Genomic DNA, 13,671 nt, shown 5'->3' with positions numbered 1-13,671 from the left:
TCCCATAAAGAAATAAAGTTTTACAAACTTTCATCAATCATTCTTTTCTAAGGAGCTGTCAATTACAGCTTGTGTAACAACTTTGGTTTCCCAGCAATCTGTTTATGGAATTCCATCACTCTTTGTGGCTGAAGAGACTTTAGAGTCATAGGGCGCGAATCTCCGGATGGTTCCCTCAGGCGGTAGGAGCACTGCAGAGGCGAGACTCACAGCATGCAAATAGGCTCGGGAATCTCTCCCGATTCCCATTTCCCTTGGAGAGCGATTCGCTGGGGTCGGGATTCAGCCTATTAGCCTTCCAAACTGGAGCAGCTTTTAAGTGCTCCACTCACCCCAGACTGTCATTCCAGTCAAGAAGATGACCGCAAGAAGACCAAATCCAAGGTGCCTCGATGCAGATATTGACTGAATTCTGGACCTGTTGAGGAGGAGGAGGAGGGACGCCCTCCTCAGTATGCACAGTGGTTAGCACTGTTGCTTCACAGCGCCAGGGACACAGCGGGTTCGATTCCCGGCTTGGGTCACTGTGCGGAGTCTGCACGTTCTCCCCTGTCTGCGTGGGTATCCTCCGGGTGCTCCGGTTTCCACCCACTGAACAATGGTGTTGATGCCCTCCACCATGGTGCTCTGTGACTGGGATATGTCCTACAGCAAGTGAGCCATGTCCCTCATTTCCTCAGTCATGTCCCTCTGTGTCTTGTGTCATGCCCCTCAGTGCCTCAGACATGTCCCTCGGTGTCTGGTTATGGTCTGTTAGAACCCGGCCAATGTTTTTGAAGCCCTCAGCCAAGACCTTTTGTGAGTGGGCCATGCTCTAGGAGACCACAGCAATATCTGGGGCATCCACACAGGCATCATCAGCCATTCCCCAAGTGGATAGGCCTCATCACCCTCTAGCCAACACCTCACCTGGCACTGAGAACCTCTGAGATCTCCTGGGAACCAGGAGATATGCGCATGATGTGCAGCTGGTGATTGCACACCAACTGCACATTCAGGGAGTGGAACCCCTTGATGTTGACAAAGGGCATCCCCTGTCAAGCCGGTACTTGGGGAGCGACACGAGTACCATCAATAACCGTGGACCTTTAGCAATGATTCGTTGTCGAGGAGGACCCTTCCACCCACACTGGCGCAGGCCTTGATATTGCTGATCCCTAAAAAAAGACCTGACGTAGTGCGGGCCATAAAGACCCATGTCTCTCTAAACACCAATCGCAAAGTCCTGGCGAAGGCCCTGACGAGGTAGATGCGGAAGAACAGATGAGCTTTGTCAAGGGTGGACAGCTAACGATGAACAACAAACGTCTGCTGAACATGATTATGACCTTACCCAGGGAGGGACATCAGAAGTGATCATCTCCCGAGATGTAAAGAAGGCCTTCAACAAGTCGAATGGAGGTACCTCATGGAAGTACGATAATGGTTTGGGTTGGAGCCAGTGTACACATCATGGGTGAAAGTGATGTAGATCATTCCCATGATGAGCGTACAGACAAACAGCACCGTCCTGAATACTTCTGGCTACACAGGGGCATGAAGCAGGGATGCGCACTGTCCCCGCTGCTATTTGCCCTGGCAAAGAGCCACTAGCTATTGCTCTCAGATCAGCGAAGGCGTGGAGAGGCATCCAGAGGGGAGACAAGGAGCACAGAGTCTCACTCTATGCAGACGACCTGCTCTACGTCTCAAACCCCATAGCCAGCATGGGAGGAATAATGGAACTGGGAGTTCAGAGCCTTCTCAGGTTACAAACTCAAACTGAGCAAGAACAAAATCTTCCCTGTGAACCTGCGGGGGAAGGTGAAGCTGCCATTCAAGTTGGTCCAAACCAAATCCAGATAGCTGGGAATCCAGATAGCCCATGACTGGACAAAGAACCATAAGTGGATCCGACCGAGTCTGGTAGAAGATGTAAAGAGAGACCGACAGAGCTTGGACCCGCTCCCGCTATCCCTGGTGGTGAGAGTGCCGACAATGAAAATTAACTTGCTGCCAGGATTCCTCTTCCTGCTCAGATCCTTCCCAATCTTCATCTCCAAGACCTTTTTGAAAAATATAGACAAATTAATCATGACATATGAGTGTGTGTTGGGGGTGGAGGGGGAGGGAACAGCGTTCGACTTGGTGGTCCCAGGTTCGATCCCGGCTCTGGGTCACTGGCCGTGTGGAGTTTGCACATTCTCCCCATGTTTGCATGGGTTTCGCCCCCACAACCCAAAAGATGTGCAGTGTAGGTGGATTGGCCAAGGTAAATTTCTCCTTAATTGGAAAAAATAAGAAGGGTTGCAAGGATAATCCGGGTAATTATAGGCCAGTGATCTTGACGTGAGTGATAATGAAATTGTTGGAAAAGATTCTCAGAGATGGGATCTATGCACATTTGGAAGTGAATGGTCTTATTAGCGACAGGCAACATGGTTTTGTACGAGGGAGGTCATGTCTTACTAATTTGATTGAATTTTTTGAGGAGGTGACAAAAATGATTGACGAGGGAAGGGCTGTGGATGTTGTCTACATAGACTTTAGTAAAGCAAATGATAAGGTCCCTCATTGCAGGCTGGTGCAAAAGATTAGGTCACATGGGGTCAGGGGTGAACTAGCTGGATGGATCCAGAACTGGCTTGACCATAGAAGACAGAGGGAGGCAGCGGAAGGGTATTTTCCGAATGGAGATCTGTAACTAGTGATATTCCACAGGGAGAATGGGACCTCTGCTCTTTGTAATAGAACAGTACAGCACAGAACAGGCCCTTCGGCCCTCGATGTTGTGCCGAGCCATGATCAGCCTACTCAGACCCACGTATCCACCCTATACCCAACAACCCCCCCCATAACCTTACTTTTTAGGACACTACGGGCAATTTAGCATGGCCACCTAACCTGCACATCTTTGGACTGTGGGAGGAAACCGGAGCACCCGGAGGAAACCCATGCACATACTATATATAAATGACTTGGAAGAAGACATAGCTGGTCTGATTAGCAAGTTTGCTGATTACACTATGGTTGCTGGAGTTGTGGATAGTGATGAAGATTGTCAGAGAATACAACAGGATATAGATAGGCTGCAAAATTGGCAGAGAAATGGCAGATGGAATTTAACCCGGACAAATGCGAATTGATGCATTTTGATTGATCCAATTCAGGTGGGAGCTATAAAATAAATGACAGAGCCATCAGGAACATAGAGACACAGAGAGATCTGGGCGTGCATGGCCACAGATCCTTAAAAGTGGCAGCACACCAGGCAACACGGTGGCGCAGTGGTTAGTCCTGCTGCCTCACCGCTTCGAGGTCCCAGATACGATCCCGGATCACGAGTTTGCACATTCTCCCAGTGTTTGCGTGGGTTTCGCCCCCACAACCCAAAGATGTGCAGGCTAGGTGGATTGGTCACGCTAAATTGCCCCTTAATTGGAAAAAATTAATTGGGTACTCTGAATTTTTTTTTAAAGTGGCAGCACAGGTGGAAATGGTGGTAAAGAAAGCATATGGCATGCTTGCCTTCATAGGACGGGATATCGAGTACAAAAGCTCAACAATTATGTTACAATTATATAGAATGTTGGTTCGGCCACATTTAAAGTACTGTATCTAATTCTGGTCACTGGTCTCCAAAGTGGAGGCTTTGGAGAGAGTACAGAAAAGGTTTACTAGGTTGTTGCCTGGTATGGAGGGTATTAGCTGTGAGAAGAGATTGAATAAACTGGGATTGTTCTCCCTAGAGAGACGAATGCTGAGGGGCGACCTGATAGAAGTTTATAAAATAATTAGGGATATCGATAGTTGGAGGCTTTTTCCCAGGGCGGAAATGACAATTACAAGAGGGCAGAAATTCAAGGTGAGGGGGAAGTTCATTGGAGATGTGCGGGGGAAGTATTTTTACGCAAGAGGTTGGTGGTGTTCTGGAATGCACTGCCAAGTTGAGGCAGATACATTACCGACCTTTAAGACTTGTCTGGATAGGCACATGAACAGATGGGGTATAGAAGGATACAGGCGCTTAGTCTAGGCACAGGCTTGGAGGGCTGAAGGGCCTGTACCTGTGCTGTATTGTTCTTGCCACTGTACATCCACGATTGCAGCAGCGGCCAGGTATACAGCAAGCACCCCATGGTCATCCTGCATATCACTGCTGAGTTACTCTCACCATTCCTCCCCCACCCAGCTCAGCGTTAATGAGCTAATAGCCACAACTGGAATCTTGCACGATCACATACACCGCCCCATATCCCCTACTGTATGCCCACAGCATCCGGTCCATGGGACCTCTCCCTTCACTTGCTGTGTGACAGTGAATCCATGGTCTGGTAACAGTGGGTGCCCTTGTGCAACCCCATGGCTGTGAGGCTCAAACCCTGCCTATGACTCCCTCTTCTATTGAACTAAGCTTGGATATTGAGCCTGGCCTCGTGTCTCATTAATGATGGACCCAAGTCTTTGGTTTGCAGCCTGTAATGATCTCCTTTGCAGATTCATTCATTCAGGTACTCTGTAGTTTAGAAATGTATTGCTCACAGCTTTTCCTGGAGAGGCCCCTTGCTTCACAGTAGGGCAGCACAGTAGCACAAGTGGATAGCACTGTGGCTTCACAGCGCCAGGGTCCCAGGTTCAATTCCCCGCTGGGTCACTGTCTGTGCGGAATCTGCACGTTCTCCCTATGTCTGCGTGGGTTTCCTCTGGGTGCACCGGTTTCCTTCCACTGTCCAAAGATGTGCAGGTTAGGTGGATTGGCCATGCTACATTGCCCTTAGTGACCAAAATGGTTTGGAGGGGTTATTGGGTTACGGGGATAGGGTGGAAGTGAGGGCTTAAGTGGGTCGGTGCAGACTCGATGGGCCGAATGGCCTCCTTCTGCACTGTATGTTCTATGTTCTTCGTTCACATCAAACTTTGCTTTCAGTTTGTGGTTTGTCTTCAGGCCTCTGTAGTCTCAGGAACGCAGCCCCCACAGACTTTCTGATGAGAGAGTCAGCCCTCACTGTAGCCTTCTGGACAGAGCTAGCTGGATCTTTCTGGAAAGAGAGTTAACTGGATCCCTTCACTGTGCTGCCAGAACAAAAAAAGAAACCAAACTCAAACCTTGGACTCTGAAAAGCATTCCAGTGGGATCAGATCCAATCACCACCTGTTACCATGTAGAGCACAGCCTTTGAACTGATTAATTGGCCACCAGCTAAATCAATCAAACTGAGTCCCAACCAATCTCTCTCTGTCACTTATGCTGGCCAGTTTGCAGCTTCTAGTTTAAACCAGCACAGCCTTCTGGATTCTTCCTGCTTTAATTAAAGATACAGGCTTCTTGCCTGATAAAGATATGTCCAATAATCATCCATGGATCAAACCGTTAACGGCTAAAATAAAATAAATGAAAATAAAGGAATAAACAAGGAGTAAATAGGAAGGACGCTTACACTAGTGTCTGTCATGCATTGTTACCTCAGTACTCAGCAAGGAGCCGTCAAGCATGTTCTAATAATAGCTTGTGATGCAGTCAAGACTTCTGTCTTCAACAGCAACCTACCCCTCTTAAAGGGATGTTACACTGAATTGCAGAAGGCTGCTACTTAATATTGTACAAGAAAATGGAACACCCGGACAAGAGAGAGCTTCAAAGGCACAGATGGGCCATTGGAAGTATTAGTGCTAGAGAGGAAGAGGGATGTTATGGTTCTGCGGAGGCTTCACACAGCTAGTCAAGATCTATGAATGCATCTTCTTATGACATTTCATATGCATCACAACACAAGTCTCTCGCACTGCTCAATGCACCAAACCCCTGTCACTCACACAGCAGCACCCACACATTCAAGACTCGTGCACAAAATCCAGATACCTCACCCTCAAACAGCTGCCAATGCTGCCAGCCTCACACCCACCTTTAATTATCTCTGCAGACCTTCAGCTACTCAGCCATGGCAGGCACAGCCATTTATTGGGGGCCTTTAGCGAGGCGCTGGAGAAGAAGGAGCTGCCAGAGACACTGACACAGGCGACGAAAACGCTAATTCCGAAGAAGGGGAAGGACCGCTAGAGTGTGAGTCATACAGGCACTTATCAGTGTTGAATAGAGATGTGAAAGTGTTGGCTACGTTAGTGGCGGGGAGGATGGAAGGGTGCAGTCTGGGGGTGGTTGAAGCGGACAAAATGGGCTTCGTGAAGGGCAGGCAACTTTCCAATAATATTAGGCGGTTACTAAATGTGATCATGATCCCGTCGTGGGGAAGGGTACCGGAAGTAGTGATATCTATAGATGCGGAGAAGGCTTTCGACCGGGTGGCGTGGTGGTACCTGTTCGAGGTTTGGGTTCGGCCGAAGTTTGTGGCGTGAGTGCGTCTGCTGTACGTGGCCCCGGTGCCAAGCGTACGGACAAACAAGATGAGTTCACGGAGCTTCGGGTTGTATAGCGGAACAAGGCAGGGGTGTCCGTTGTCGCCACTGCTGTTTGTGCTGGTGATAGAGCCCTTAGCAATGGCCTTTAGGGGGGGTCAGCAGAGTGGCAGGGGAGTAGGAAACGAGGAGGGAGTAGGGAACACTGGATGTCACTGCATGCAGACAACCTGTTGCCGATCGTTTCAGACCCACTGGAGAGTATAGGGAGAATTGTGGGCTTTTTAGAGAGGTTCAGGGCCTTTCGGGCTCTGAGTTGAATGTAGCAAAAAGCAAGGTGAATGAAGCTAGTCGGGGAGCCAATTTAAGGTAGCAAGGAGTAGGTTAAGGTTATCTGGGGGTCCAGGTGACAGGGAAATGGTCGATGATGCACAAACGGAACATAACAAAGTTGGTGGAGGAGGTAAAGGAGGACTTTCGGAGATGGAATACGTTACACCTGACACTAGTGGGGAGGGTCCAGGTGGTAAAAATGAACATCCTGCCAAGGTTCCTATTTTTATCCCAGAGACTCCCAATCTTCATTCGGAAGGCCTTTTTCCGGAAACTGGACGCACCAATTTTGGAGGTTATATGGGTGGGGAAAGTACTTAGGGTGGAAGAGGGCCCTGCTGCAGAGGCAGAAAGGTGGGTTGGCGTTACCAAATCTGCTGCATCATTACTGGGCAGCGAATGTGGAGAAATTGAGGCAATGGTAGGAAGGACTGGGGTTAGAATGGAGGAGGAGTCCTGTAGGGGATCCAGCCTATGGACCATAGCGACAGCAGAGCTACCACTGGCACCAGGGAAGTATACAAAGAGCCCAGTTGTATAGTCCACGATTCGGGTGTGGAACCAGCTGAGGAGACATTTTAGGATTGAGGAGGTGTCAGTGCTAACACCGCTGTGAAAACCACGGGTTCAAGCCAGGGGACACGGATGGTGTGTATAAAAGGTGGAGAGAGGGGCTGGTGAGGGTGAGGGATCTATACCTGGAGGAGAGGTTTGCACGTCTGGAAGAGCTGCGGGAGAGCTCCCAAAGGAAAGTGAATTCAGGTATATGCAAATGAGGGACTTTGCATGGAGGTATGAAGATTGTCCCAAATTGTCAAAATATGCCTTATTGGAAAGGTTGCAGCTTACGGACATGAAAGGGGAGGGTCGGGTCGGGGACATACACAGATGGTCGTGCGAGTGCAAGTGGTGAGGATCAAGGAGAAATGGAAGGAGGAGTTGTGGGAGAGATAGCATGGGGCGTGTGGAATGAATTTCAACGCCCCGTGTGCGAGAATTAGTTTGATTCGGTTTAAGGTGGTACATAGGATGCACATGACTTAAAAGGATGAGTGGGTGCTTTCAGGGGGTGGCAGACGAGTGTGAGGAGCAGCAAACCACACACAACGTTCTGGGTTTGTAAGAATTTAGAGAGGTACTGGGAGGGGTGGTCGGGAAGCGATAATGATTGTGGGGGTAGAGGCCGGGCCAGACCTACAGTGGCGATTTTTGGGGTAACGGAAATGCTGGGGCTGATGGAGGTCCGATGTGGTGGCCTTCGCCTCTCTAGTGCCTGGTGAAGGATTTTGCTGGAATGGCAGTGAACAACGTCACCAGAGGTGGAGGCCTGGCTAGGGACCTGTGCGACTTTCTCCGGCTGGAGAAGATTAAGTTTGAATTGAGGGGATCAGAGCAGGGCTTTGAGACATGGTGGGGTCTATTCATGACCATATTTGAGGAATTGTTCATCGGGGGATGAAAAGGGGGAATACCTGTAAAACTGTAAACCGTGGGTTGTGGAGAATGTTCTCCGATTTATTTATAGTTTTGTACTTTTGAATATGTTTGGAATAAAATATATATTTTTTTTAATTATTTTCATCACGGGGAGCTGAACTTGCTGGCCAGTTCCTCAGAAGTCAGGCTGCCATTTTGAAAGGGTGCCCTGATCTCTAAGTGCGTTTGTGAGTCCCCCACACCCCCTATCCATGGGCAACATCACCGCCAACACATATGGGCATTACACCAACCCCCCACATGTGATGACACCCTGCTATGGGGTCCCTGGGCACCCCCTTCTTTAGACCTCCCCACTACGCCTTCCAGACCCCTTGGCAGTGCCACCCTGTCACCTGGGCACCTTGCTTTTTGCAGTGCCATGCGAGCAACTTGGCAGTGCCAGGGTGGCAGTGCCAAGGTGCCCACCTTCCAGAGGGAGGGTCAGGGATCCTGCCTGCACCTGACACCCCTGACCGTCAAGGGGCCTCTAATGGCTCGCTTGTGTGGACCAGTACTGAATGGCACCCAGCTGGAGTCTCCCTGGGGAGGCTGGTGGATCCCAGGTGAGCTCACCTAAGTAGATTTAAAGCCTATGTAAGCGAGTGTGGCTTGGTCACACCTAATGTGGGTGGGATCCTGATCTCGGGAAACACATGGGAGACTTCATCCCGCTTCTTCCAGCGCACAGTGCTCCCGGTTGAGCGCAATGCGGCCGGTAGATCACGTCCATAGTTCTTCCATGACCTCAGATATCTCAAATTGATTTACATCCAATTAAGTAAATTATTTATGTGGAAAAATAACTTGCATCTTTCACAATTTCTCGATTTTGAAAAGCACTTCACAGCAAATTAAGTATTTTTGAAGTGTAGTCAATGTTGTAATGTAGGAAACACAGCAGCTAATTAGGGCACATCAAGGGGCAGAATATCCAGCGGGTAGCAGGCAGAGAGGGCTGTTAAATTACACGGGACGCCTTCCCGGCACTCTCAGCTATCCTCCATTTTACAGGAAGTGTCAAGGCCGAGAGCAGCCTGCCCGCCATCGTCCAAATTAATGGTTCCTTAAATGCTACTTGCTGCACCATCAAGGGCACCATTTCAACATAAAGCTTTTCCTGCAAGATCTGCCCTTGTACATTACCAGGGTACTCTGTTCCCCTGCGTGCTCGCTTGCTCCAAAGCTTTCCATCAAATCCTCCACATCTCCCCATCCCCTCAAAGCCTCACCTCCCCATGCCAGTGTAGCCATCTAAGATGGACACCTGCAAAGGACCATGGGAATTATGGCCAACCCAGGACTCAGACAGATACACATCCTATGTGCATCTAAAACACCTGATCGAAACCCCCGCTTGTTTGCATTTTAATGGCCCATTTTCCCAGGACAATAGAACTCCAATCAAGCAACCGGTACAGCCACAGACTGATCGGTGCCACTCCCCTTACTCAGAAAGCACAACTGCCAAGGTCAATGACCGCTAAGGACCCACCCAGCTACCAAGGCACCCGCCCCTTTATTGGGCGAAATCAAAGAGAGTGATCAGAGCATTGTCGAACTATTGGGTCCAAGGTTAAGGACCGCCCCAAAGAGCGCAAAATGATGACAGAGACAGAGCCATTTTTTTCGAATCAGCCAAGTGAAATCCAGATAGAGGCCTGATCCATTTTCACAGTGCCGGTCACCGTGAAGTTATGTATAGGTTATTGTAGCTGATGGGTGTAGTTTAACTCATAGTAGATATTGTGTTTGCATGTTGAGATAACTCTTGTATATGTAAATAAACCATCTTTTGAACTAACTAACTGGTTGTGTGGTCATTTAATCGATATAAGGGAAGGCTTGCGGTTCACTAAGATAAACAGAAATGCCCATAGTATTGGCGACTCTGTTGGAACTGAAACAGAGCAACACCAGTCAAGAGAACCCCTTACAATTACCTGGTCCTGGATTCAGTGTAGAATCTGGCAGTTGCTTGTAATCCCAGCCATGGTGCTCTAACTTTGCGTAAGTGAGGGCAGAGACTTAAATCCAGCCAAGTTATACTTTCCGGAGCATTTATTGGCTGAAGGGCAGTCAGTATCACGTGGATGCATTCTCCATCATCACTTCACTGGTTGTTCAGGAAACACTGCCACCTGTTAAATTCTGTCCAAGGTCTTATAAACAGCAATGAAGTGAAAATCAGGTAATCTATTGAGGGCTAAATATTGGTCAGGCCAGGACATTGAGAGAACTCCCCTACTCTTTAAATCAGGGGTGGGCAAACTACGGCCCGCGGGCCACATGCGGCCCGCCAAAGGTCTTTATGCGGCCCACCAAGATCAAGTCATTTTTTTTTTTTTAAATTTTTTTTTAATTTAAAAAAAAAAATAATGTTAATGGGGGGGGCTGTTGGGTTACTGGTATAGGGTGGATACGTTGACTTGAGTAGAGTGATCATTGCTCGGCACAACATGTGTTTCATGTGAAGTTTCTACTTTAAAATATCAATTAATAAAAATTAATTGCTTTTTTTTTCTTTAAAAACCTTTTATTTTGGCTATTTTAAATATTAATTATTTTACTTAATATACTATGCGGCCCTTTAAAATTGTGAATTTCTGAATGTGGCCCTTGCACGGAAAAGTTTGCCCACCCCTGCTTTAAATTGTAGCACAAGATCTTGGGGTTTATCTGAGAGGGCAGACATCTTGGTTCAATATCTCCCTCAGAAGATCGTACCTCTGGCAGGAAAGCAATTTCTCAGGACAGCACATTACTAAGTCTCTGGAGTGGATTTCGAATCCAAGGCCTTCTGATTCAGAGGCAAGAGTTTTACCACTGATCCAAGGATGTCTGCCTCACATTTTTAAATGATCCCAGGGTAGGAAATACATGCAGAGACAGGGACCACTCTGCCCCACTGGTGCTGGGTAGGGCAGAAAGTCTTGAACAATATTCATTCATATTTAAGTGGGCAACTGCCAAATTTTGCCAGCCAATTTTACAATTTAAATTGAAATTATATTTACTTTGAAGTGAAGCCACATCAGCTTCCAATGCAATGGAATAAATCTGTGCATATAGTATATCAGTTGTCAACAAATCTGCAGTTCATCACACTATCCATCCAATCAATCAAAATGTTTACACTTTTTCACATTAATTTCAATCTTCTGTAACAGAACACGCCACATATTAACATAAAAAACCTAAATTAAAAAGAAATGGTTTATTCAAAATATTCAAAAACAAATTCTCAGCAATGGACCAATGCATTCCTTTCAGAGAACAATTTCACCTATAAATCGAAAATGCACTTAAATTTATTCCTGAAGTTGCTGATATCTTACCTTATCTACTTCAACTTTAGACATCTTACAATGTTTTATGAAGAACTCTGTCAGTTTGATGATATCATCTTCATTCTCTATTCCTAAAGCCTACATAAAATAAGAAATTAATCAGAATTGCTTTTTCAGTCTTTTAATTAGATATGTCATGTTACAGATGCACCAAATTTCATTCTCTCGGGTGAAGCAATTTACGTAACTTCCATTAGAATGATTGTCTCAGGAAAATTTTATTTATATTTAGTAAGGATCAAGTTTGTCAAGCTTCCACTTTCTCCTGTGCCCCAAATCGCTTTATTTACATGTGAAGACCAAAGCCATAGAATTCTATGAACTGATTAATTCTCTTTACCTTTATATGGGCTAGCTGGAGCTCTGTGGATTTAAATTGTGCCAGTTTTCAACTCGGCAACTTGTAAAGAAACAGAAGAAAATTGTGTGCTTGCCTTTTCAAAACTTGGGCAACTAAGTATTGTTTGTGTAACTATTTGTATGAAGCTTCTAACAGCATGCTTCTGTCCTCCCCATTTATATTTCAAATCCAATTTTTAAAAAAATTAGTTTATGGGATGTGGGCATCGCTGGCTAGGCCAGCATTTATTGTTCAGCCACAGTTGCCCTTCAGAAGGCGGTGGTAAAATGCCTTCTTGAACCACTGCAGACCTTGAGGTGTGAGTACACCCACAGTGCTGGAAGGGAGGGAATTCAAGGATTTTGACCCAGTGACAGTGCAGGAATGGAGATATATTTCCAAGTCAGGTTGGCGAGTGACTTGGAGGGAAACTCCAGGTGGTGGTCCCAGGTATCTGCTGCTCTTGTCCTTCCAGATGGGTTTGGAAAGTACTGCCCGAAGAACTTTGGTGAGTTCCTGCAGTGCATCATGTAGATGATACACACGGAGATACCACTGAAGTATATTTTGGTACCTCACTTAGATCAAAAAAAGCTTCAATATTTCAAAACAATTTAGGAATAGATAGGAAATTTCAAAGAAGTGTGGTCCCATATCTTCAACATGATTTTTTAAATCTGTCACAGCACTTCATAGGGGTTTGGAGAAATCCATACCTGTTTTCAGATCAAGACCTCATTCCTTGGCTAAAAATATCCATGATACTAAACTGACTTGTAGTATTCAAATGTTGTATATCACACCTCAGTTGGAAGCAGCCAACCAAATTATATTTAAAAGCACAGCACAGAAAATGTATTAACAAAAAGAAAGTAGCGTTTATAAATTTGAAATTTGTTTTAGATTTTGGCCTATGATGGTAATATACACTTTTTATTGCTTAGGTATTATTTCTATTGAGAATGAATTTGCCGATACTTGCTTCTAATATCAGACATAATTGATTCTTTGCAGCAATCACAATAAATATGATTTGATAACTACAGAGTAGATGGGCTGGATTCTCCGTCGGTGGGATCCTCCGCTTCGCCGGCAGCGCACTCACGCCCTCAGATTTCCAATGACATGGGGGTGGCTACAATATGAAACTCCCATTGGCCGGTTGCCAGGACGGAGGATCCTCTGCTGGTGCGGGGCGCACCGTGCCAGAAAACAGATCTGGCACATAAGTTTGGGAATTACTCACTGAGTAAATCATAGAATTATGATCAGACACTTGTGAGCAGTAAACTTACGAATGGAAAGGAAGTTTTTGACTTGGTGCTTCTCAAAATGACCAATTATGAATTAAATTTCTTTAATCCTGCCCTTTTGACCACACAATGCAGTCATTCACAACATTTAATCTTTTCTACAGGAAGGTTGCAAACATTCAATCATGTCAATAAGTCATTTCGCGACTGCCTAAATTGAACCCCCCCCCCTCACACACACACACACACACACACACAAGGATCGCTGGCATCAAGATCCTCCCAATGGGTCCCCCCTTCTCACCGCCATCAGACACGTCCCCTCCCCCATTCACTCCCGTTCATGCCCCCTTTCAGGCCCACTCATTAAGGCACTGCCCTTTCAGGCATCACCCCCTTGGCGGTGCAAACCTATCGCTACCCCCGGTACCCTGACAGGGCCAACCTGGCTCTGGTGGCTGTGCCAGGGCGCTAAGGTGCCATGGGGCATGCCATGACCCAACCATCCAGGACTCCAATGTTCTCTGTGCCCCCAAGCGTGGTCATTATGTCTGGTCTCCAGTAGTGTAGACCAGTAGTGATACGG

At 46.8% G+C, this 13,671-nt stretch overlaps 1 protein-coding gene across 1 annotated transcript in view; it reads right to left on the bottom strand.

The window, feature by feature from the left end:
* Positions 1 to 13,671, bottom strand: part of drc1 (dynein regulatory complex subunit 1 homolog (Chlamydomonas)) — a 133,686-nt gene that overhangs the window by 22,176 nt on the left and 97,839 nt on the right. Inside the window, exon 13 of the mRNA XM_038800120.1 lies at positions 11,481 to 11,570. Within this exon, the coding sequence (XP_038656048.1) occupies positions 11,481 to 11,570 (90 nt within the window). The remainder of the gene's footprint in view (positions 1 to 11,480; positions 11,571 to 13,671) is intronic.

Source organism: Scyliorhinus canicula, chromosome 6 (assembly GCF_902713615.1).
Source record: "Scyliorhinus canicula chromosome 6, sScyCan1.1, whole genome shotgun sequence".
Taxonomy (NCBI): Eukaryota; Metazoa; Chordata; class Chondrichthyes; order Carcharhiniformes; family Scyliorhinidae; genus Scyliorhinus; species Scyliorhinus canicula.
This window is presented reverse-complemented; position numbering and strand designations above follow the sequence as displayed.